Source organism: Hyaena hyaena, unplaced genomic scaffold (genome assembly GCF_003009895.1).
Source record: "Hyaena hyaena isolate Hyena2069 unplaced genomic scaffold, ASM300989v1 scaffold_165, whole genome shotgun sequence".
NCBI lineage: Eukaryota > Metazoa > Chordata > Mammalia > Carnivora > Hyaenidae > Hyaena > Hyaena hyaena.
This window is the reverse complement of record NW_024080797.1, coordinates 1,413,406-1,436,199: the sequence shown is the minus strand read 5'-3', so window position 1 is coordinate 1,436,199 and position 22,794 is coordinate 1,413,406. Positions and strand designations below refer to the sequence as shown.

Here is a 22,794-nt window from a genome sequence, read left to right as displayed (position 1 = left end):
GCTGCAGATAGTAAAGCAGATTTCTCACGCCTCCTGTTTTTGGGGGCATGGGGGAGTGGATGTGGCTTTGAGAAGTCTGTCTCATGGAGGCCGACTGTGTTGTCCAGTGTGTGTGTGTGTGTGTGTGTGTGTGTGTGTGTGTGTGTATGTGTATGTGTATGTGTATGTAAGGAAGTCTCAGGTTTAGATCAGACTGTCCTGACTAGAACCTCCGATCTCCTGGTTTTGGGCTCACAGGTGAGGAAACTGATCCCCAGGGGCACGATTATTTTCTGACTACAGGAAGCCTGTGGGATGGCAGACCTAGACACAGGGCCTGGCATTTCTGAGGCTTGGACCTGTGCTCTTTGACAAAGTGTGATGTTTAGTTAGTTGTAGAGAAAAGGGGCAGTGACAGATGTAATGAGGAAATAATATCCAGTATTCTAAGTCATTGAGTTGAATCTTTCCATCTCTGCAGTGAGCCATTTTAAGAGAAAACAAAGTTTGTTTCCTGCTAATGAGATGGAAACAGAACTTATTTTGAAACAAGCATGAGAGGCAAAATAAAACCAGATTAAAGACAGAAGTAAAGTCTGGATACTTTGTATGTTTATCTTATAATCAGGCATTAAATTAAAACTTCAGTAGGGGTGGCATTAATGATTCTAAGCTCACAGTGTAATCAGTCCTTCAGTTTATTAAAATAATAGATATATTAGTAAACTACTCTTGTTAGATTATAGTATTTAATCTGGCAATTAGTTTCATGATTAATTTTTTTCCCAAGTCTGAAAACAAACATTGTATCTCTTGAGATTATTGAACAGCTTTATAGTAACAATGTCTTGTTCTCTGAACATTCATAAATTCAGTTTATGTCATTTAGGCTTCTGGGTGCTTTTTTTCTGAGTCACACTGTTGATTGTATTTCCCTTTGGTTTGGCAAACTAGTGATATCTTCATTCTTGGAAGGTGGTTTTTATAATACTTAGTGATGGCTGTATAATGTGAAACAAAGAGGTAAATTGCTAACTCCTAGTCTGAGCAGGCATCCTCTGCTGTTGCTGCAGCAACAAATTGAGCGTCACATTTGTAGCTGACTTGTTATACCATAGAGCATATGTACTCTCATAGTCACTCTATATTTACTTCTAAAACTGGCCTGATTCAGTGGTTGGGTAATGGTGTATCATTGGCATGTCTTACAACAACTTGGTTAAATTAACGTGATTGTTGTGTTACGGTTATGTGCATTGAGCCTGTCAGTGTCTCTATTTACCTACTTTTTTTGTGTGAAGAAGTGGAGGGGAGGGGAGGGCATTTGCCAACTAATGTGGAAAGGAAGAAAAGGTAACCCTATTTTGAAAAATTCTGTCGACACTTACTCGCTACTTGGTACCACCACTTCCTGTTTCCCAAACCGATGTGAATGCAATCCTGCTTTGCGTCCTGCGGTGGTTTATTGCCCTCAGCAGAATTCCTGGCATACTTGAGGCCCTGCCTTCTTACTTCTGCCGGATCCCCAAGCCACAACTGGCCTAGGCCATTCCACACCGGCACCACCCGCCTGGGCTCTCCCGCCTTCATGCTGTCCGTGGTAAAGTGAGCGTGACCCCGAGGATTGTTCTAGCACACTCCTGCTGTGCTGAGTCCCAGCCTCTGTGGCTCTCTGCCTGGCATTGTCTTGGCTTTGATTAAGCCTGACAACTTTGCTCCGTCTTAGAAGCGTTAGCTATCCCCCTCCCTTCCTTCAGTAAATATACTCATGACCCGGTTAGAGGGCTCTACTCCCAGGACACAGTTCCTAAGGCGAGTGAAAGGTAATCGTGGGGGAGGCGAGTCTGGGGGGGTGGGGCAGCGAGAGGGTAGAAAAAAAAAAGAATAAAGTTTGTAACTCTGAACAGGTGAAGTCAGCTTGCATGAGACACTCTGCCTTGTGCTGGTGGCAGCTGTGTCACCGGACCCTGGTGGTGATGGGCCCTTATAGGACAGGCAGGAGGTGTTAATCCATTGAGCAGCCCTGAGAGGGAAAGACAAAGAAACCCGGGGCTCAGAAGGCAAGCCCCACAAAGGTTTTGGGATGAGCTGGACTGTGTTTGAATTCTGGCCTTGCCGTGACTCACTGTATGAGCTTGGGCAAGTTTCCTAGTTTCTCTCGGGTCCTCAGAACCTACCTCAGAGTTTTGTTTTGAAAATGCAGTGAGATGGGGGCGCCTGGGTGGCTTAGTCGGTTAAGCGGCCGGCTTTCGCTTAGGTCATGATCTCGCGGTTCGTGGGTTCGAGCCCCGCGTCGGGCTCTGTGCTGACTGCCAGCTCAGGGCCTGGAGCCTATTTCGAGTCTGTGACTCCCTCTCTCTCTGACCCTCCCCTGCTCACGCTGTGTCTCTCTATCTCCTAGAAATAAATAAAAATATTAAAAATAAAAAAAAAAGGAAATTCAGCGAGATGGTGGGTGTGCACAGTTAGGACTGCACCCCACCCACTGCTAATATTTATTGAGTAATTATTGTAAGTGTTTTTATTGTTGAACTAAGTAGAGCTGGTTTGAGTTTCTCAGACTCCAGAGCGTAACCTCCTTCTGGTCCATGCTGCCCTTACTGTTGCCTTATCTCCTTTGGCCAGGAAGAGAGATCAATTTTACTTTCTCCCTTACATTTTCTGCCCCGTTTCCTGCATGGTGGGGTAAATGGCCTTTGTTTGGGTCCAGGTCCCCGGGACTGGAGCCCTTCCTCTTACTCATTGTTGACTTTAGCTCCCTGTGTAGAATTTTGTTCTGCTTCTTAAGAGATTATGCAAATAGAAGTATTGTTCTGGTATTAAGAAACATATTATCTCAGTTATACTGTCATTTTTAAAAAGTAGGCAAATGCCCTTAAAGTTAGTTTTAAGTGTTGATGTACTCTAGAATTTTATTTGTGGGTAGAGAAATTATTGAAACTGCTTTTTATTTTGTTTGTTTATTTTAAGGTTATTTATTTTTGAGAGAGAGAGAGAGAGCGTGCACATGTGTGCGCAAGCGGGGGAGAAATTGAGAGAAGGGACAGAGGCTCCAGATCCAAAGCAGGCTCTGCGCTGACAGCAGTGAGCCCGATGTGGGACGCGAACTGCGAGATCATGACCTGAACCGAAGTCAGATGCTCAACCGACTGAGCCACCCAGGTGTCCCTGAAACTGCTTTTTAAAAATATTTTAAAAAGTTGAGAAAATACAATACTTCCTCGGTTATCTCTATTGCCCGTGTTGTGTCATAAGCAGGGAAAAAGATTTACCTAACCAGGAACAGATAGAATTCTCTAAGTAATCTTTAGTTTGTATTCCTTTACTCGTTCACACGCAGCTAGAAGGATTTGAAGTTGTTTTTTAGTGATTGGAGTCAGGATAAAGATTATGCAGAAGAGAGGTGATGACTCTAGTATCAGTAATACTCGCCCAAATAAAAATTTTAAAAGGTAATGGATTTTAAGTGTTTTCTATTTGGAAGGGATGATGGCACTTGGCATACAGCAGCTCCTCCAATTTACATTTTCAGGTGACTTCTCTGGTCGTCAGAGTGCTGCTAAATTATTGCAGCAAGTTCAAGTAAATGAGTCAGGACAGGATTTCTCAAGCTGCGTCCATTAGTGGGTCATGAAATGAATTTAGTGGGTCACAACCAGCATTACAAAAAAATAAAACATTGAAAATATCACAGTGTACAAGCATATAGTAAAGACAGCGTATTGCTTCTGGAAACTTCTGCTTCAGCTAATTTTAGTGTGGGTGTTTATTGCGTCACTGTATAAAAAGGATTACAGACAGAAGTTTGAAAGCCATTGATCTGAGGTATTTTAGAAAGTTTAACTTTAGAGCAAGTCTGATAGTACATAGAAGGACAATGCTTATAACCATCTTTAACATTGGTTTTTGTGTATTGCTATCAGATATAAGGAAATTTAGGAATGATAACAGATCTTTTCTAGAACTAATGTATTTTATTTATTTAAGCTCTCTAAACATTTTTATTCTTTATTTTTTCAAGTTTATTTTGAGAGAAAGAAAGAGTGTGTGAGCAGGGGCAGGGCAGAGAGAGAGGGAGCCTGTCAGTGCAGAACCTGATCCGGGGCTCGATCTGATGAACCCTGAGATCGTGACCTGAGCTGAAATCAATAGTTGGACGCTTAACTGACTGAGCCAGCCAGGCGTCCCTAGTACTAATACATTTTATAAAGAGCATATGAGGTTTATGACTTCAGTTCTGAAGATTCATGGATAAAATTAGGAAAATAAACTCATTAATGTCCTTCCTAATGGTCATATGTACCATTGTGTTTGTAGATTTTGTATTATAAACTGAATTGTAAAATCTTAGCTATTTTGCTCCCAAATACTTGGAATCACATTCACTTTGACATTTGTTAAGATTACAAACCAGAGAATATTTATTTCTAGATTTTGTTCTTTGAACTCTGAATTGCCTTGCAAAATTTTTGAAAGAATTCTCTCATTTTCCTTAGTCCTTTGGTACACTTGACTTTGAATACTTAATCTAAGTAGGTAAAGCTGTCCAATTCTTCTTGAAGCTTTTCAGATTAGTCCCCCCACCCCCACCCCAAGGCATAAGAGCCGTTAGCTATCTTGATACATCTGTAATTTCTTGGTGAGAGAATGATTTTACAGTTGTTCTTCCGGAAGTAATTAATGATTTCCTTTATAACCAGCTGTAAGTAAAGGACAGGTTTTCATTGTGAACGTGTTGACATGTCATTTGTCCTTGCCCTTCTCATTTACTTAAATTACAGTAGCTACTATTTGTGTGGATTTAAAAACAGATACTATAAAGATCATGTTCTGAAGTTTTTGACAGGGGCTCTGAGAAGTCGGTACCGGTGGGAGGTTTCTGGATGTGGAGTTCTTGAGTAATGAATCCTCTTACAACAAGAGAAATGAAAACATGTAAAACTTGGGTAACTTGAGGGAGAGAGAAGCAGAGTTCTGCATTTTAGGCGGAACCAGTGTGGGGCAGAGCATTTGTTACCAGCCTGCCCTGTCCTTTTTCTTCATCAGGATTGTAGGATTTAAGTGCTTGATGGAATGCACGATTGAGGGAAAAAAACATCATTTGACTGTAGTATTACTAGATAGTAACAGATTTGACCGAAATGCCAGAGTGAGTGGAGATATGTTGGTAGTTGGGGGCCGGGGGTGATCCGGTGTCTCTTCTCACAAGGACGCTGGTCTCATCTTGGGGTCCCAGCCTCATGACCTCACAAAGGCCCTACCTTCAGGTACTATTATACCGGGGGGTAGGCCCACATAGTATCAATTTGGAGGGGAGGGGACACATTCGGCCCATAACAGTCTTGTGTGTGACAGAATTGACTGCTCACAGGACAGGCTGCGCTCCCCTCCCCACCTCTGCAATGGCGCCCTCCCATTTTCCCGGCTTCCTTTGTGTCTGCGGTGATCACATGACGTTGTTCTGGCCAATCAGGCGCAGGAGGACCCCGGGGGGCTTCCGGGAGTGACTTCCCGGGACCTTGAGCGAGACTTCTGACGAGGAGGCTGACCCGGCCGCCCGCCTTTTGGGAGCTGCTGTGTGGGGGCTGCCGAGGCGGAGCACGACAGCGACAGCGAGAGCCCGGGTTCCCGACGCCACCCCCGAGGGCCGAGGGAGCTGGGGGCGATCTGACGCCTGGTTCTTGTGCGAGATGAGCGCCCGTGGTTTCAGCTGCTAGTCCGGCGACTTCCTGTGTGTCCCGGAGCGTCCTCGCTGATGTGCACGTAGCCCTCAGAGAGAACGCGGAGTCGGAAGGAGGTCGTCCGAGGAAGGCCCTGACCCCGAGACCTGCGTGTACCTCTCGCCCTCCAGGTGTACATAGCACACGGGGCTGTTTGTGTGCACCTGTCGTCTCCGCCAGCTGCGAGCTCCAGGTGTCAGGGGGCCGGTGCTCTCCGGATCCCCGGGGCGGGGGGCGAGGCCTGGGTCTTGCTGGCAACGGTTGCCTCCCTGTTCCCGAAGGTGTTGGTTTCGGCGTCTTGCGTAACAAGACCGGCTGATGTTGTTGTTCGCAGAAATCCCAGCAGGTTACCCGAAGAGGAGCAAGTGGGGAAACAGACTGTAATTACAAGTGCCGGGCCATGAAAATAGCTGCTCTCGGGGGGTCAGTTAGAGCCAGACAGTCCCCTCAAGAGCCAGATGGGAGAAATGCCCCATTTTCATTGTAGAAGCATGGATCGGATACAAGTCAAGTTACATTCTCAGAATTTATGGAGCCTTTTACCCAGAAAACACAGCATTGTAGCCATCGTTTTTGGCCCCGAGTTCTCTCCCCCCCACTCCCTTATTTTTAAGGGTGAAAAATGAAGTTCTCCAGACAAGCTGTGTCAGTGGAAGGGTAAGTTGAGTGATGGGCACCAGAGCACGTTCTTCTATAGAAACAAATCTTTTGGACGCACAGTATGGCCGAAATGTGGCAGATTGGAGATGAAGAGTTTGAGATGAAAATGATAGGATCGCGAGCTGTCATTTTATCAGTAAGGGTGCAGACCCAGAAAAGTGATGTCAGGATTTATAGGTTTGTAGGCTTTTTATTTCAGGTTCTTTCTCTGCCACCACGTTACTGGTAACTTACTAAGACAAAAGTGTGTCGAATCCCACTGGCCAGCAACCACCCGGAACAGGTTCAGTCACCCCAAAGTGGGCTCATTTAGCTTGCTGCCGTAGACGAACGTGGTCCAGAAGAATGTTGGGATTCTCTGGGAAGGTGGAGTTGGGTTTGTGCTTGAGCTGCGTGTTTGGAAGGTGGGATTGGGAAATGGGGCAGACCTGGGTTGGATGTGGACCGGAAGGAGGCACGATTCAGTAGTGGGGAGCACTGACAACATTTACCTAGGAGGCAGAACGTGAATGTGGACTGAGAGCTGTCACTTAGGAAAAAGCTAGCAGTCCCACCTCTTAGTGACATAAGAGGGACGTCTTGTCGTTTTTCTGGTGGTGTTGTGGGCCTGTTTGTGTTCCATTCTGAGCCTTCTTTACTCTCCAGCGGCAGTACTGGGGACGGCTTATAAGGTTGGCCTTTGTTCTTCCACTTGTTAATAGGGCAGACAAGTAGGTTTTAGAACTTTACACTTTTCCAGTAGTTTTTAGAAAATTTTATCCTAAATCCTGCTGTTTGAGGAAGGGTGGGATTTAACAGAAGGATGAGATGCTAAATGGGGAGTCTCAAGAGGATGTCCCAAGTCACTGTGTCTGAGCAGTCAACAGGTGGTGGTGGTTGTGCTAATATCTCAGGTTAAAAAGGGGAGGGGGGGGCAAATGAATAGTTTTCTCCTACCTTGAGAGCATGTATTTTTTATTTTTTATTTAATTTTTAATTTTATTTTTAATATTTATTTATTTTTGGGAGACAGAGAGATAGAGTGTGAGTAGGGGAGGGTCAGAGAGAAAGGGAGATGCAGAATCCGAAGCAGGCTCCAGGCTCTGAGCTGTCAGCACAGAGCCTGATGCAGGGCTCGAACTTAGGAACCGCAAGATGAAGTTGGACGCTTAGCTGACTGAACCACCCAGGTGCCCCGATTTATTATTTTTTTTAAATCACCATAATGCATGCGTAGTTTTTTCTGGAATTTGGCAGGATACCAGAGGAGGTAGAGTTTTGGTGTCATTATTAAAGGATACTTGTAAACATATCATCTTGAAAGATGCTGTCCAGTTGTTGATCAGGAGGTAGTGTTAATGGTGGTGTTAGTGATTGTGCCAAATCAGTAGAAAATGTAGAAAATCAACTGAGAAAATGCAATAGAGTCGTCAGAAGTGAGAGAGCCAGTGTGGAACACAAAGTGTGGACCAGCCAGGTATTGGTTCTGGCCCAGGCATTGCCCCTTTCTCTGTGAGCTTTGCCAAGCCATTTCCTTTTCTTGGGCCTCAGTTTCCTTCTCTGTAATAATGAGGAAGTTGAACAAATGGCCTCTGTGTTCCTTTAATGTTTTTGTCACAAAGTCCATTTAAAGATAGTCTTCTCTTTTGAAAATACTTGGTTGGTTAGTTGGGCCAAGTCATAAATTTTATGAAATTATTATTCAGCTCCTGAAGACAGGAGTATTTGAGGGCTTTGAAAACTAGTCCAGCTGGACATTTTTTCTAGTCTGTGCAGTTTCCTTCCTCTCAGAAGTGATGAGGCCTAAATCAGCCATCTTCCCAGTCCATTCCCTTTGTAGTTTCCTGAAATGAATAACTGAGGTGTTTCTTCCTTAGAGAATAATACACAATAAAAGTGCTGAGGGAGGCCTCTATTTAGAAACTTGCAGTTTGGGAATAAAATCTGGTAGAATCTTTCCCTCTCAAATTTGAATTTGTGAATATAAGATAGTGTAATATAAAGACGTGTTATGTGCGAATTTTGAAATAAAGCAGAAACTAGAAGACTACAGGACATTGTTCTAAAGTCGCATAATTTCGTGAATGGTAAGCCATGTGGTTTGTAAAGCGCGCGTGTGGGATTGCCACGTGGCAGCTTCATTTCAGCTGCCAATAGAAAGGCCTTCTGTATTTAGTATTGTGGTTGGTGTTGTCTGTCGCTGGTGGGCATTGAGGTTTCTGCTTATGTGGACTGGTATTTACTGTAGAGATCTTTTTATAGCCCAAAGATGTCAAGCAGGTGCTCAGCATGTTAATGGTGGTGCCAGTGATGGTGTCAGAACACCCCCAGCCTGGTCAGGAACTTTTGGTAACAGAAGTGCTGGAACACAACAGAGAAGAAAAACCAATAGGTGAGATGCACCACGATGTGAGTTTAAGGGAAAGAGCACAGTGCACGCTTCCAAATAGGAGTTCACCTGGGGAGGCACTTGAGTGAAGTGGTTAAAAAGCACGGACTCTGGAGGTAGCTATGTGATGCCGCCACTTACTAGCCTTTTAGCCTTAGGTGAATTCGTAGCTCCTCTGCGTCCCAGTGTCTCCACCAGGGGGAATTTCCACATCTTACCCCAAAAGTTGTGTGGCACACAGTGGGCAGGAAAGCCCAGACTGTGGGGCCTGCCCGTAGCTCTCCCGATTCAGTCATTCTCAGGCTGGGCATTTGCATTTATCAAGTTGCCTGGTGGTGCCCATGCCTCTGATCCCCACTCGGAACGGCTCTTGTCCACGCAGAGGGGCATGCTAGAAAAGAGGGGGCATGCTGTTTTGGAACCTGATATTTTTTTTCTATTTGATAAATTGTGACTATTTCCCCTTTTGTTGTGTATTCTAAAAATACGATATTTAAGTCACATTGTATCCCATTATCAGATATTTAAGTAGTTTCATTTTTAAGTTGATTTATTTACTTTGAGAGAGCAAGAGGGCACCCATGCATGAGTAAGTGGGGGAGGGACAGAGAGAGAGAGAGGGAGAGAGAGAATCCCAAGCGGGCTCTGAGCCCAATGAGGGGCTTAGTCTCATGAACTGAGAGATCATGACCTGAGCTGAAATCAAGAGTCAGACATTTTTTTTTTTTTAATTTTTTTTTAATGTTTTTATTTATTTCTAGGAGAGAGAGAGAGACAGTGTGAGCAGGGGAGGGTCAGAGAGAGAGGGAGTCACAGACTGAAACAGGCTCCAGGCTCCGAGCTGGCAGTCAGCACAGAGCCCGACGCGGGGCCCGAACCCACGAACCGCGAGATCATGACCTAAGCGAAAGTCGGACGCTTAACCGACTAAGCCACCCAGGCGCCCCAAGAGTCAGACATTTAACCATCTGAGCTACTCAGGCATCCCAGATGGTTTCAATTTTTTTTTTTTCTATCATAGATAAATATTCTTATACATATATTCTTATCTACATCTCTGATTATCACCTTGGAGTAAATTCCTAGGAGTGAAATTATCAGGTTCCAGGGTGTCTTTGTGTTAAAGCCTTTTGCCACAGACTGCCAACAAATTCTTTAGAAAGGAAGCAGCACAAATATATCTTCTTACACGTGGTCTGTGAGAGTAGATACTAGTTTTCTAAATGTAGGGGAATGAGGAGAAAAAACTGATAATAACTTTTTAAAACTTATAGGTATTTGGGATTTAGTGGGAATAAGCAAGAAGAATATCTGTGGATTTATAGAGAAGACAGAGGTGTTAAGAGAAACTAGCTTGTAGGTGGGGGAAGAGAAACTAGCCCGAGGGAGGGGGGCCGGGTAGGATGAACCGTGGCATGATTCCACGGTTGTTTTTAGGAGTCAGACTTGAATTTATTCAATCATGGTGCGATACATATTTGATATAGGAGACTTTCTGCAAAGAGGAATAGTTGTTCATTTCTATTTATCTTTGGTATAGGTGTGTTTCTTCACTGTGATATTTCAGAGCCTCCCTGGATTTGGAGTTTGGGTCTAATAAAGTCTGGTCTACACCCCATTCCTATGTGGACCTCTCTAGTCCTGGGCCAGGCAGTCGAGACTCTTTTAGGGGCACTTGGGGTGAAGGTGGCTGCAGCCGGGGAAATTCAGTATCCCTAGCAGAAAACCTACTCACTGTAGATTGCATGTGGAGAAGTCCATGGGTCTTCGGAACAGGGGTGAGTCAGAGTGGAGGCCAAGGTGAGTATGTAAGGAATATCACAGGAGCCGCTTTCCCCATGTCCATCTGACTCTAATGATGGGGCCAACCTCTGCAGCCCTTGGCTATACGCTCCTGTGGTTTAGAGCAACAGATAAGCCAAACTCTTCCGTATTATCAGAATGTTAGAACTAGTAAGAGATCTCTAGGGTCTTCTGGTCCAACCTTCTCTTTTTACAGATAAGGAGGTTAAATAATTTATTATTTTCAATTAAACTTCACCTCATAAGTATTTAAAAACAGATAGTCAACCTTGGGATAGAATCGGCCGGTTATTCTTTCCCTGTTCTGGAAGATCTAAGTGGAAGTGGCCGAATGGTAGACAGTAAGAGCAGATGGCGGGCTGGTGGGTAGTGACTGCGGTCCTGTTGCTCAGCCCCAGGACACTGAACTGATTTAAAGTCAAACTTGCACAGCCCCTGAGTCAGGGAGCTTCACTAGTGCTTCTCTTCAGACCTGTATGGTCCTGTATGGTCCCCAAGGGCTTCAAAGTAACCGTGGCTGTAGGGTAGCTCTCTTCTTATACCAGTTCCATGTTTTCCAGAATTTACACATACTAGTTTTCCTTTGTGCCATTCAAAAAAGTGGTTTTCTTTTTTCTCTTTTAGTAAACACATGTGTCAAATGCTTCTTTTTAAAAACAACAGCTGCTCTGAACACAAGCTGTGCCTTCTACCACTGGGTGACACTATTAGACCACAGAGGAGTCTTCTCTGGTAAAAGCAGGGTCCTTGAACTTCATATTTCATCGAGCTGCTTTATGTAGGAGAGAGAGAAGCTCTGAGTCACTTAATGGTCATGTGTCAAATGTTACTTGATAAGTGTAATTTACCTTTCTAAGGCAATTTTAAGGCCAATGACTTTAAGGTAATCCATTATTAAAGAAATCTGCTAATTGGACAGCATTTCAGTTGCTTAGAGGTGTGTGCAGATTAATGGGCTTCATATTAATGAAGTACTAATTACTTTTGGGGAATATTTACGCAAGCCGATGTATTAACGTTTATTTCTCACCAGACAACAACTTGAGTTATTTATTAAGAGAAAGAAACGCTGACTGGTTGATTACATCTCAAGGCTGAGGGATAGGATATTTCAGAGATAACGTTGGTTTGGAAGCTGGCTGGCTTTATGGCATAGTTAGGAATTTAAGGGACGGCCACAGGGTTATTTCTGACAGTGGGAGACAGGTGTGGGTGGTGTCTTCTCTGGTGCTGTTGAAAGACACAAGTTTCAACTCCGATTTTCCGGTTATCATTTCTACCTGGATATAACACCTGACTGTAAGGGGTCGGCTGTGTCCTGCTTAGTGTTTTAGCCTTATCTGGCCCCCAGGGGACACTCATTAAACCAGCCAAACTTGAAACATGTTGCTTCAGATGTGAAGCATCCAGTTGGCAGTTGGAATTTCTGCCCTGGAGCTTAGGAAGAAGGGAACAGTCTTCCATACCCTTTAGCAATGGCTCGTATATTAGAAAGGCCTATCGGGCATGTGGTGTCACCAGGGCTAGGGACCCGTCCTCAGAGAACGATGGGCACTGAGAGAGCAGCAGGGAAGAGGATGCTTGGGCAGACAGGTAGGGAGGGCCCGGCGAGGGATGATCAAGGGCCCGGCTGGCTTTCACATCGAGGAGGGGATGGACAGCAGCTTTGCATTCCAGGGCGCAGTGGAGGAGAGGCCAGGAGGCTCAAGGAGAACTTTGTATGCGGGCTGCTTTGCAAACAGGAACATACCACACAGAATGTGTTTACTGTGATCTGTTTGTGAGCCAGCGGTGGCTTTTTGTCCTTGGCTGCCTCACGGATCACTGTCCTTGTGGACGGACCCGAGGGCTGGAGCACAGGACCTGTTACCTGAAAGAGCATCTGACCGACCCTGTGGCCCAGTCCACCCTGTTGATAGCAGCTGGTAAGGAGGCCCACTTCTTAGGTTGAAATATCTCTGGATGAAAACTCGAGCCTCACCATTTTTTTGTACTTCTTTGGTTGGGAAACTGTACTGTGCTCTTGGGCTTCAGGTAGGACTAAGTAGGCTGGGACACGTAGAGCCCGGGCAGGCAGCGACACGCTCTGTGGTGTGGGCTCTGTTGTGCGGCTGTTCCGCGTGTCACTGTCCATGACAGTGATGCTAGTCACCTGATTGCCACTCTGTTCTCTCAGATGAATGCTGCTGTTGACCAGGGCTGAGGAACATGTCTCCCTCCCATCATTTACTACTCACAGAATTTGGATAGTACCGCAGGCCAGCAGGGAATTCTAGAATCTGCCCTCAAGGTGGAGGGAGGGAATGTGCAGAATTCAAGTCTTACCTGTAGGGCCACAGGAGGTTACGCAACTTGTGTACATAAGTAAGGTTGTCTTGTTGATGTTTGAAGACTTAAACTGTGTATCAGGCCAAACTAGGAAATGTTGTGTTTTTGTAGATCCCTTGTATTCATATAATTGCTCTATGCTCAGAATAGTTATTTGCAACAGATTACTGAGAAATTGGAGAGAAATGGCCAGCCAATTCTGCAGATAAGAAGACTGAAGCATAGAGATTGGGAAATTATCAAGATTTTTAAGGCATTGGCAGGTTCAGGTTGCAGGCTCCCCTCAGTCTGTCTCAGCCTTGTCTGTCAGGGCTTTTCATCGCCCCTCCATTCCCCCCCCCCCCCCAATCCCACGTCTCTCTCTGTCACCTGAGACCAAATCAAGATGAGCAGAGGCCAAAATTGGGTTTACCCATTAAACTTTGTCTCAGCTAGTATACTTATAGCATATGACCATCCGTTTTCACTTCGATAGAACACTAGTTAATGGAGAGGTGGATTAGTGAATTAATTGGTTAGAATTGTTTAACTGTCTAATTTATTGAGCATCTGCTGCAGGGGCAGGTCTGTGTATGGTGGATGTTTGCCAGGAGTTTTCTTTTAATGCTTGCAACTTCTCTGCAAATGTAGATATGTGGGCTCTGATTTACAGTTGAGGAAATCAAGCCCAAGGTTAAGTAACAAAATCATGTTACCAGTAAGTGATGTAACCACAGTTCTAATCCAGGATGGGTGATCTTCAAGCTTGGTCTTCTTTTCCATTATACTCTATTACTTCTCATGGACTGAACAAGATTTAAAATGGATGAAATAACAAAATTCTAATAAAAGCAGAAACCAAGTAACCTCTAAATAGTAATTTTAATAGCTATTTAATATGTACTGTATTTAATGTGGTGTACTGTGCATACAGAGAAGGGCATAGGCTGACAAGGTGTAGTGAGTGGTGCATTCTCCGAGTGAACAAACGTGTATAACCAGAACTTATATCAGGAAACAGAACGTTATCAGCACTCCAAAACTCATATCCCCATCCACTCCCAGCCCACTCCCTTTATCCTGGTCTAACACCCAGATGGGTTTCACCTGTTGTGGGACTTTATGTGTGTGGAGTCGTCCAGTATGGACTCTTGTGTCTGGCTTCTTTTGCTCAGAGTTAACATTTGTGAGATTCAGCCTTGTAGCTGTGGGCCGTTCGTTCCCACTGCTGCGTAGTATTCCAGCGTGTGAGTGCACCCGGTCTGTTTATCCATCCTCCTGATGATGGACGTTTGGATTGCTTCCCGTGTGGAGCTGTTAAGTATAGCACTGCTGTGAACATTCTTTGAAAAACCTTCACGTTTGAAAGAAAAATGTGCCTTTGCTGACTTCTCTCCTCACTTTCATGTGATCTTCTGCAAGATGTTTTCTGTTTGGGTTTATAAAACTATGATGTTAGAAGGCTTCTGAAATCTTTTCAAGAGATAGAAAAAATCATCTTGCTAAAATCAAAACTTAATTCTTCCTTCCCATGATCCCAAACCAGAAGAATGGAGTGCTCAAAGAGCATCCCTTTGGAATCAGGCAGACCCAAGTTCAAATCCTAGTCCTGTCCTTTAGTAACTGTGTGACCCAGTGCAGGAATAAAAATGTTGTTATTACTTACTGTTACCTGTTGCCAGTGACAGCGAGAATACCAGATGACATCTGTTGAAGGTTTATGATTTCTAGTCACTGTATTTGGTATACATGTCTCATTTACCCTTCCGAACAACCCTATGAGAGAATCTGCCATTCTTGTTTTTTTTTTTTTTTCTTTACCTGGTGAGGTAACTTGCCCAAAGACACAGTAAATGAGAAATCTAGAAGTTAGACCCAGTCAGTGTGATCTGGAGCCCATGTTCTTGACGCTGTCTGAGCTTCCTTTGTAGGCCGTAGGGAAGAGTGACGCCCACCTCCTGGGGCCTCATGGAGGGGTAAATGATGGGGAGAAGCTTATGCCTTCTAGCGCAGTTATGTAGGGGCTCCAAAGTGGGTTTCTTTCGCGGCATCTCTCTGGTCTTGTAACAGTGCTGAGGGTCGGGGGTGAGCCTCCCTGCTCTTTTGGTTGTTGTTAGGAAAATGAACACCTAATTGTGGAGCCGTCGCCACCTCTGGTTGGTCTTGCCTAACCAGACGGGCTTAGCTTTGATAATGGCCTCGGTTCCGTCTTCCCCATATTTCTTGCCTCCTTTCCCATGTTCTAAATATAAAATGTGTGCCTTTTTAATAAAAATACATTTTTAGGGGCTGAAAAAACTGATGAGAAAATGAGTCTGGTATTTTCCCAAGGGCGTCACCGTTTGGCATTTGTACAGCAGTGTATCTGCAGCCAGTTTATTGAGAGTTTGAAGCGGCGGCAGTCACGGAGCCGGGCAGAGGTGAAAAAGTGACGTTTCTCTGTGTAGACCGCTCTGGTTGGGCAACATTTCTAAGCCTTAGTTTAGGTTTGTGGCCACAGAGGGTCCTCTGGCTCTTGTCTAATGCCTTTGGGTACCAGATGGTGTCACTGTCCCTGATGAGTTTGTAGGTTCACACAGGAAAGTCAGGAGTTTGTCAGTGAAACCCTTGGCTGTTGGGGAACAATTCTTGTCTTAACTCTCTGCTTGACTCTCAACTTCCTGCTCACAGCCTGCCTCCTACCTGGGATTTGTGGGTGCCGAGGGTGGGCTTCCCATTGTCCCTAGGCCTGGGGTTGGCCTGCCTGCAATCTTAAGTGATTAGGCTCTTTCAGAGTATTGTCAGAGGGTTGCTACAATCTCTTCGGAGTCAGCCTGGGAAACAATTGCTCCTCAAGAATGCTTTGGAATTACTTTTAACTTGCCAGGGGTGGGTGTAGCAATTCACAAGTTTAATTGTTCCCTTTGAGTGGTCACAGGACACCAGTAGCCTATAGTACACCTGCACACATTGCCATGTTTCAGGTATTGTTTCCAAAGGCTACCATTGTTCGTGCTTCTAGGTAGAATTTGATTTTAAATATTAAGATAAACATGAAATTTAGCATAATTTCTAAATGTGGTTTTTCTTCTTTTTAAAAATTTTTAACGTTTATTTCTAGAGACAGAGCACGAGTGGGGGAAGGTCAGAGAGAGAGAGGGACACATAGAATCGGAAGCAGGCTCCAGGTTCTGAGCTCTCAGCACAGAGCCAGACGTGCGGCTTAAACTGACAAACTGTGAGATGAAGTCAGATGCTTAATGGACTGAGCCACACAGGCGCCCCTAAATGTGGTTTTTAATTCTCACGGGATTAGGTTTTAAATTTTATCTTTCTGATGTAGAAATATGCAGATAAAACTACTGACACCAAAAATGGTATGATGAGGAAATTGAGATGCAATAAATATTTTTTATTATTCCACTTGTGACATGTTTCTGTGGGAATGGTTATTTACCTCTGGAAAGCAGTCAAAACAGAATGCCTTGGAATAGGCATGAAGTGGGCCCTGAATGAACCTTTTAGATCTAGAAAACAAAGCAAGGACTCCAAATTCACCTCTAATGTTGGGATTTTCTTGTCTGCTGGGATGGTAGAGTTTAATAATGACTTCTGTTTGTGGATTTCCAGAAATTAAAGCAGAATTCTCATCAGGTGGTGTTTTTCAGTGCACCCTGTTTGGGCTTGTGGCCTTGGGGGTCTTCTGGATTCTTGTGGAATGGCTTCGGGTACTAGATGGTGTCATTGTCTCCTCCTGGTCCAAGCCAGAGTTTCAAATCTCTAAGATGTATTTAATATTAGTGTCAGTCTAAGATGCAATTCTCTATGACTTAACTTGTTAAGGTATTTCAGTGGTGCCTTCATCTCAGAGCGGCATAAAAAGACCTCGGTGTTGGGCCCGTTTCCTGCTCTACCCTGCACTCTGGCTAAGCCATTCAGAGGTCCATGTAACACCTCGAAGAGAGGGTAGACCTTTTTAGGCTTTTCAGAAAATTCTTTTTTTTTTTAATGTTTATTTGTTTTTGAGACAGAGTATGCAAAGGGAGAAGAGGCAAAGAGAGAGGGAGCCACAGAATCTGAGGCAGGCTCCAGGCTCTGTGCTGTCAGCTCAGAGCCCAACACAGGGCTCGAACTCACGAATTGGGAGATCATGACCCAAGCCAGAGTCAGATGCCCAACCAGCTGAGCCACCCGGGTGCCCCTTTTCAGAAGGTTCTTAATGTTTGTAGCATGAGTGGCTCTTGGAACCACTGGATGTTCTGTGAGAAAGGCTGTGGGTCATTTAATTGAACTCCTGTGTTTTAAAGAAACCAAGGCCTATAGAGTGACGTTTTATATGTAAGGTTTCCCAGATCTCTGCATAAACTCTATAGTGGTGTTGGTCACACAGTTATCTAATAATAGCTTCTATTTATTGAATTTCCGCAGACATGCCAGAGATTGTATGGAGTACTTAAATCTACATTTCAACCAGTTCTTAGAACATTCGGTTTAGCAGATGGGAGAACGGAGGGTCAGGAAAGTTAAGTTTTATACAAGATCTCAAGCCAGTTTTATTTCTCCTACCCTGAGCCAACACTAGTTTTCCTTTACTTAATTGAAATAAAATAAATACAAGTCAGTTTATTTGATCAGGGGAGTATGACAAAAATATCTTCGTGTTATTCTTCACGAGGAATGTTTCGTATAGTAATATCCATACACAAAGTACTTTTCCTTCCAGACAGTCCTGTCTCATCCTTTCTGTCTGTCAGGCTTCAGGATTACCTGATGCTCAGGGAGGAAACCGCGACCTTCCAACTCCACTTTCCACCCCACACACACTTGTTGCTATGACTTCGGACAGCTCAGCGGCTCCCTCTACTGGTAGTTACTTGAGTACTTTTTATTGACCCTGTCCACGGAGTGTGGGGAAGTGAACGTAGACCACACGGGGTCGTTGCAGCGAAGAGATGATGACTTATGTATACACTACTGTAATACAAGGTGGGGGTCGGTGACTATTAGGGAAAGGGCACAGAGGAAATTCCTTTGGGGTTGAGAAGTCAGAGAGTTCAGTCACAACTGGGGAATTAGGAGAGGTGGCTTGGAAGGTTGGACATTTATCTGGATCTGAAAGGATGAGTGAAATTTGGCTTTACAGCAGTTCAAGGATAGGTACCTGAAGAGGATCAGCATCTCTGCTGGAGAGAATGGTGCTGGCAGAGGCGTGCTGGTGAGGAAGGCAGGGGAATGCAAGCATTTGGGGAGCAGTAAGTGTCCGTTTCAGTGTGTAAATTTTTTTTTTAAGTTTATTTGTCAGAGAGAGTGAGTGAGCAGAGGCGGGGCAGAGACAGGGAGAGAGAGAATCCCAAGCAGGTTCTATGCTGTCAGCACAAAGCCCAATGTGGGGCTTGATCTCACAAACCATGAAATCATGACCTGAGCTGGAATTGAGCAGCCGCGTTTAACCGACTGAGCCACCCATGCGCCGCGTATTTCAGTTTAATTGGAGGATAGGATCTGTGAAATGAAAGAGTTCCTTTGGGATCTGAATGGCATTTTCCAATGCCATTGCCTTAGTAACGATGAGGAAGATGGTTGACAGATGGAAGAAAGTTGAATAAGAAAGTCATTTACATTCCATGTGTTGGTCATGCTCCAGGGTAGAAAGTCACTGAGAAGTGACCAGAATGCAGACCCCAGATCCTTAGTACTGGTGATTCACAGAGGTTGCTCCTTGCCAGTTCACCCCTAGGGCTCACCCTACCAAGTGACCTTTTCCCATACCCTGGCGTGGTCTGCTTCACGAGGGGCCACAAGGACTCCTTTAGTCTGGTCCACAGGCCTCAGGCCACACTTGACTCAGGCTGAGGGGCCTCCTTGTCCCTTGTCCTGGCCCCAGTTGTGCAGAAGGGTAGACCAGTGAGAAAGAGGTGAAGGGGAACGTCTGCACCTTCATAGGCAGCAGGGTATCTGCGTCAGTCCAGTTGGGGACAAGCTGAGGCCCGCCTTACTGCCCTGGTCCCCTGGGAGAAGCTGCACTTCCCAGATACTAAAGCTTAGAGAAATCAGAAGAAAATTCCAAGCTAGGGCTTGTTTCCTAGAATCAGAACCGAAGCCTTTCCCATTCTGCACACTGAAAGCTCTACGTCCGTTGTGGCACCGAGGCCCGAGATGTGCCTGAACCCCGGCGCTGACATCCGGGAGAGACTGGGAATGAGCACCCTTTTTGCCTCTGCTTGCGGGAATAGTGGGAATGGAGGGGTGGGGGGGGGGGAGTGAGAGACCATGGGGTCGGATCAGTGAGGCAAAGGAGTGAGCCAGGGTTTGACTCACCGTCTTGCCGTCACTACCTGGATGCCTGCCAGCAGATGCATCAAACTCTGCATGTCCAGCTCCACTCCCAGCCTCCCCACGATAGCGTTGACCTTGTCACTCAGGCCAGGAGCCTTGAAGGCCCTCACGATTCTCCTGTGCCTTTCATGCCTCCTTTCCGGTCCTTCAGGAAACCCCAGATCGTTCTGGGGTGTCCCTGGAGGGGTGGGGGCAGGTGGCCGTACTGGGGGTGAGCCCATGCATGTGCAGGTCTTCCCTCCAACCTTGGCTTGTCCGTAGTCGCTGTTGCATCTAGGGACATCGAACTGGCCAGAGAATTAGTAAGCATGTTCTCTGGACTTTCGGGGGAAGGCCTAGTGTCAAATTCTACGCCGTGGTCAGGTGCTGCATTTCATTTTTGGTTTGGGAAATAAAGTCATCATACAGGGACAGGAAGCATAAAGTGTCATGTTAATTACCTTGAAATATTGGACAGATTTGTTTTGGGGGCAGGGGAGCAGGATTGAGGTCAACAGCAAAGTGCCTAGGGGTCTACGGCGATTGAGTGCCTGCCAGACCTTCTTCCCAGCTCTTGCCCTCACTGAGTTTGTTCTTCCGTCTCATTAAGTATCACAAATGTTCGTGGAGTGCCCACTATGTATGTGTCTACTGGGGAGGACATACACACTTGAGTCATAGAATGAATGACTCGAATTGAACACAGGGTTGGGGGTGGGGGAGGGACCCTAGGGATCGTCCTCTGTTTTTTCACTTTATGGATCGGGAGGCTGAGCCCAGCAAGGGTGGCTGCCTGCCCTTTCCGCCGAAACCCTGCACAGACACGTTCTTGTTGCGGAGTATTCTCCCTGCGTCTTCCCTTCCTTCTTCCCTTCCTTCTTCCCTTCCTGGCACTTCTTCCTTCCTGGTACTGTTGTAGGGCAGCTGGGGGGGTGGGGGGAGTAAGACAAAATCCAGCCTTCAGGAGCATTTGCTTTTGAGAGCCAGTGAGCAAGAAGCAGACTCTGCGGGACCAGCTGCAGGGCAGAGCGGGGGTCGGCTTGGGTTTAGGCAGGTGGGGAGAGGTCAGACCTCTCTGAGAAGGTGACACCTGAGGACGAAGTGGCGCTGATGTGAGCTGAGTGCTCACTTAAGGGGAGAGGAGACCCCGGCCAGTGGCTATGTCAGGGATAGTGCTCTGGGTTCCAGAAGCCTCGTGACCTTGATGGGTGTTGGGTCTACATGCTCCCGGTGTGCATTCATGGGGTGTTGGCTGAAGGAAGCAACCGAGGACCCCAGTCTGCTGTCCAGGTGCTTGTTATGGGGTTAAGTTGGTCTTTAGACACATTGGCAGGAAGCATCCTGTGTGACTTGAAACTCAAGGTGTGAGAGGTAGTGACCAGAGTCATGTTGTGGGTCCCCTTTGCGGTAGTCACCCCGAAAGCCACGCCATTGTTGTGGCTCTTGTGCTCTGCCTGCTGCTTTCACGGAGCCTCAGAGGAGGTTTCAGTGAAGCTGCGAGGTGGGTGCGGGGGGAATAGCAGAAAAGACCAGAGACCATGTCACCTTTCTCTTTCAGACGGCCCATCTGAGGACCCTGACCTCAAGGACGCCTGTCTCATTCCCAAAAGCATCATGGCTGAGCCAGACTACATGGAAGATGACAATCCGGAACTAATTCGGCCTCAGAAGCTAGTCAATCCTGTCAAAACGTCCCGCAACCATCAGGATCTTCACAGGGAACTTCTCATGAATCAGAAAAGGTACAGTGGTTTCTTTTTTTTTTTTTTAATGTTTTTTTTTTTTTTTAAATTATTTACTTATTTTTTATTTCTGAGAGAGAGAGAGAGAGACAGACAGCGTGAGCAAGGGAGGGCCAGAGAGACGGGGAGACACAGAATTCGAAACAGGCTCCAGGCTCCGAGCTAGCCGTCAGCACAGAGCCCGATGTGGGTCCAAAACCCACAAACCGTGAGATCACGACTTGAGCTGAAGTAAGACACCCAACCGACTGCGCCACCCCGGCGCCCCGAGTACGGTGATTTCTTGAGCAGTTTTCCTTTGGGGACTTTGGCTTCAGAGATGCTCTCTTTTCCTGATGGTATTTAAGGCTGCCATGTTCCTTCTGCTGCTGAGCCAGCCCCCCCCAATGAAGTCATGTCGTCTGCAGGTGTGAGTCCACATTCTGCAGAACTGTGTCCCCTTTGAAAATAGACACCTGCTTTAGAATTTGGTTGTGAGGAGATCAATTAAGGATAAAAGAGAGTATCCTAAGTTGAAGAGAAATATTATTTCCTAGATTTCTTAGATTTGTAAAAATTCTGAATTTGCCCCTTACGTTTGGGGAAGTGTAGGAATCAGATGTACGTAGTGTGTGCTTTAGCCTTTGTGAGTGGTAGAGAAGCCTCTAGAACCACCTCAATCTAATAATAGACAAGAAAAAGAAACCTTTTTTTTTCTTTTAAGAAACATTTAAAATTATTACTGTCTTCATCATCATCATTATTTTTTTGGAGGGGAGAAAACATTTACCTTTTATCTTCTCTGTAGACAATAGTCTGCTCCATTAGTACTGTAAAAACTTGGGATGTTGGTTGGTATGATCTGCTTTTTAAGTAATTCTGGGCAGGCCCAGTTGACTAGGAGAGCTGAGGATACACAATTACTTTTATTAATTAGAGCACAAAATTTCTTTCTTTCTTTAAGAGCATTAAGCTTCCTTTAGAGCTCTTCTCAGATCTTCAGAATGGAACTGTTGACGTTACCCGCGTGCACCAGTGTGCTCTTAGATTCATGCTGATTAAACTGCATGCAAGTTTGATCCCTTCTGAATAAGTGCTTAGCTTCTAACCATCTTTGTCACATAAAAGAAAAAATACCTAGAGTTGATACCATGCAAAGCAAAACAGAACTATGTACGTTCCTAAATAGACCACAGAGTGTGAAGGCAGTCTTACCCGGGAAATGATGCCTGCGTTCTGGTAGAAAGATCAGAAGTTTAATTTACTCCAGAAGAGTAGCAGTCACCACTAACTGGTTTTCTGATTGTACTTTTTGGACGTCAGTTTCCTTATCTGTAAAACGGGAGTAGGGGACTTGATTGATCTCTAATAAGAGACATTCTGGCCCAAACTCTTTTTGTTTTATTTGGTTTTGTTTTGTTCTTCTGTTGTATCTATGAAAAGGCTCCAAGTCAAAAGAGAGGCAAAGCTAAAACCCAAATTGGCAGAATTGTTCTCTGAATAATAGCCTACAAATTATTGCACAAAAATGTGGAATTAGTACCTGGGTTATATCTAAAACATATGTTTGTACAATCGAATCTGTTGCCAAATTTTCTAGAATAGGCATTTTCTGTGAAAATGGACCTTCCTACTGTCTGACTTTCTCTGGCCCATGATTTCTTTTCCTGGTGTTCACAGCTGACTCTTTGGCTGGGCCCAGTTCCAATAACTTGGGAGAATGCTGGTGTTCCCTCAAGTACCATGGTGTCGAGAGAGTGTTGCTTTGAGGTTAGAGGGAAATTATCTAAATCCTGGTTTGCCGTTTATTTATTTATTTTTTAATGTTTTATTTATTTCTGAGAGAGAGAGAGAGAGAGAGACAGCATGAGCAGGGGAGGGTCAGAAAGAGAGAGAGGCACAGAACCCAAAACAGGCTCCAGGCTCTGAGCTGGCTGTCAGC

At 45.3% G+C, this 22,794-nt stretch overlaps 1 protein-coding gene across 4 annotated transcripts in view; it reads left to right on the top strand.

Moving 5' to 3' along the window:
- FAM107B (family with sequence similarity 107 member B) overlaps positions 1 to 22,794 on the top strand; it is a 230,870-nt gene that overhangs the window by 197,075 nt on the left and 11,001 nt on the right. For 3 of the 4 annotated variants that reach the window (XM_039240003.1, XM_039240005.1, XM_039240006.1), the window contains one exon: positions 20,690 to 20,873. In XM_039240003.1, coding sequence (XP_039095934.1) covers positions 20,690 to 20,873 — 184 coding nt within the window. Of the gene's footprint in view, positions 1 to 6,115; positions 6,537 to 20,689; positions 20,874 to 22,794 lie in introns of those variants that run through there. The other variant, XM_039240004.1, reaches the window with a different exon arrangement.